This window comes from Notothenia coriiceps, unplaced genomic scaffold, assembly GCF_000735185.1.
Source record: "Notothenia coriiceps isolate Sejong01 unplaced genomic scaffold, NC01 NC01_scaffold00021533, whole genome shotgun sequence".
NCBI lineage: Eukaryota > Metazoa > Chordata > Actinopteri > Perciformes > Nototheniidae > Notothenia > Notothenia coriiceps.
This window is the reverse complement of record NW_011354234.1, coordinates 50,550-53,205: the sequence shown is the minus strand read 5'-3', so window position 1 is coordinate 53,205 and position 2,656 is coordinate 50,550. Positions and strand designations below refer to the sequence as shown.

At 38.3% G+C, this 2,656-nt stretch overlaps 1 protein-coding gene across 1 annotated transcript; it reads right to left on the bottom strand.

Moving 5' to 3' along the window:
* Window positions 1-518: 518 nt before the first annotated feature.
* LOC104953333 (carboxypeptidase N catalytic chain-like) lies at window positions 519-1,919 on the bottom strand. Its single transcript, XM_010780264.1, has 3 exons — window positions 1,795-1,919; window positions 1,088-1,206; window positions 519-972 (listed from the first exon to the last, which is right to left on the bottom strand). The coding sequence occupies exons 1-3, from the start codon at window positions 1,871-1,873 to the stop codon at window positions 862-864; spliced, it is 309 nt and encodes a 102-aa protein (XP_010778566.1). The 5' UTR covers window positions 1,874-1,919; the 3' UTR covers window positions 519-861.
* Window positions 1,920-2,656: the final 737 nt, after the last annotated feature.

Below are 2,656 nucleotides of genomic sequence, written 5' to 3'. Positions count from 1 at the left end.
GACATCTATTGGTGTACTTTATTTAAACACGGGCTGAAAGGTCAGCAGGAAAAAACATTACATTTTTCTGGAGTAATGCATTATTTCCATGGGACCAGAGGAGATCTGAAACCTCCCACTTAATGACACAGTGAGAGCGATGTTAATGTCAGACATTTTTGTTTTCATTTAACATCACATCATAGTTTCAAGTTCAGTTTTCCATATGACAATATTACAGTAATAGTCTGTAACTGTGTAACTGAATATTCTGCAATTATCCAGGGTGGAACAACTTGGTGCTGTTTAATGATATCCTCTGCACTTCTTCTTATTTCATTAGTTGTAATTTCTCCTGTTAAAAAAGGCAGACTTCTTTTAGTTTTTACAATTGTTTCTAGGGTAGATTGAATAAAGTTATATTTGATATATAAATATATATATATTGTTAATATAGTGAGCATAGAGAAGATTGTGTTATTTAAGTGCCATAAAGCACACTATTACTGCAAATAAAAGCAGAAATGCAAACTATATGGTGAATGATGACGGCAAAAACCTTGTTTTATTTCACTTTTAATTTTCATCAAATTATAGTAATCAAAATCCAAAAAGTCCTTTACAAATACAGGATAGCTGAGTTCATAAAAGTCAACACTGTTACATAAATACACCAGGTTTGCAACATTCCTTAATACAGACACACAAAACAAACAGAAACACAAAGGTTTGAAATACATAATCATAGGACTACAAAGTTAAAATGACATACATATATAATGGTCACATATCATTTTCATAATGTGTATGTGTGCGTGTGTGTGTTTTGTGTGAGATTTTCAGTATGTGTGTATATTATGTTTGTGTGATATTGTCCTTGTTTCATCTGGGGCCGAGCTTTAATGGGGCCTTGGGAGATGAGTGGTTCTTCTTGCCGTTGTGGGGCTTTGCTTTCAGGTTTTGTTTTGGTGCCGTTTTCAAGTAAAAATGAAGCTGTGAGGGGAAAAATTGAAAGATAGGTGTAAATTGGAATATTCCTTGTGAATCAGCTGTTATATTCCTGTCTTATGCGCCCAAAGATGCCCTGTTCGTGAACATGGAAACATACCTGTATGGCCTCAGCTGGTCCCACTGTGACCGTGCTGCTGTAGGGGACGTAACCCGGGGCCGATGCCGTCACAGTGTAGGTGCCAGGTAACAGAAGTCTGAAATAGTCGCCATCCACTCCTGTAGGAATGCAAATAATAAAAAAGGATGAGATTCCAACTTGTCTGATTCAAATCTAAATGTTTTATTCATTTGTAAAAATTACTGAATTACTTGATGCGTCTTCTTTGTTTATACAAAGATACTGTTACACTAGAATACAAATTTTTTAGTATCTTGTTATTGGCCACACTGGCACTGTTCAGCAAAAGCTAAAAGGTGTTTTTAAAGTATAAAATCAAAGGTACCCACTTTTCGGGCATAATTACTAAGGTTAAGCTACAGTATTTATTATTACAGATTCAGCAAACCAGTATATCAGAGCTAACCTTGAGTAAAGTAGTCCTGTAAAGGTAAATACAGCCGTTATTTTTAAAGTGCATTCCCACCATTGGCCACTAGAGGACGGCTTGTTCCATGCCAGTGTGAGGATGGACTGCCCTATTCTTACCTAATCTCCTCACTAGCCAGGACATTTGCAGATGATTGACTACAGACACCCCCCACACTCAAATACTTCTTCAACCCTGCAGTTGAGTAAAATATCCCACAAAATAACAACCAGCTCTGTGTAACAATGAACTGACACCCCCGGCAGCCCCTTCTCACCGGTGGTCACATCGTGGTTGACGCCAGCCACCGAGATCTCAGCGTTGCCAAGAGGGTTATTGTTTTCATCATACACCATGCCTTTGATCCCATGATGCACCTGCAAAAAACCACAACGTTATTTTCTATTTAGTTTCACCAATAACTGAATGTACTCTCTTGTTCAATCATGTCGTTTTGGCTCGAGCTTTTGCCACAAAAAATGTAAGACATATTTCAGCATGTCAGACAATGCACAGTGCTGCAGTGACTCTCATTCCAATACATTTTTTGGAATTAGAGTCAATTTTACCAAGCCCGTTTTCAATTTGTTTTTCAGGACCTTTAACTTTGGTCTGTTTCATCAAACCTGCAAAAGGCATTACTGCGCCCTAAAACTCTGAGTGGCAATGCATTACTGTTTCTTATCTCAGGACTCAAGATATATTTAAACCTCCAACCAAAGCCTCTTTTCATACTTGAATGAGGAAAGTCAGTTTAAGCTCAATTACAGGTCATTCCAGGTTGCTTTACACAGGAAATCCCAACCAATATTTACAGGAAGCCAGGGAAGTGGACTCATTAATCTTGGTAAGTTGGGTTTTTGTGTGTAACTACTGTAAGTCTTTGTATTTGTGTGCACCAATTTAAAGATTAAACCATTTACCAAATAGGGATGTGTGTGTGTGTGTGTGTGTGTGTGTGTGTGTGTGTGTGTGTGTGTGTGTGTGTGTGTGTGTGTGTGTGTGTAGTGTGCGTACGTAGTACGTACGTACGTACGTAGTACGTACGTAGTACGTACGTACGTACGTACGTACGTACGTACGTACGTACGTACGTACGTACGTACGTACGTACGTACGTACGTAGTTAGTAGTTAGTT

Coding starts and splice junctions, on each gene's coding strand:
- LOC104953333 (XM_010780264.1), bottom strand. CDS start 1,873: ATGGTGTATGATGAAAACAATAACCCTCTTGGCAACGCTGAGATCTCG. Junction 1,207..1,794: donor CAACCACGATGTGACCACCG/GTGAGAAGGGGC, acceptor GCATTCCTACAG/GAGTGGATGGCGACTATTTC. Junction 973..1,087: donor GACCAGCTGAGGCCATACAG/GTATGTTTCCAT, acceptor TTCCCCTCACAG/CTTCATTTTTACTTGAAAAC.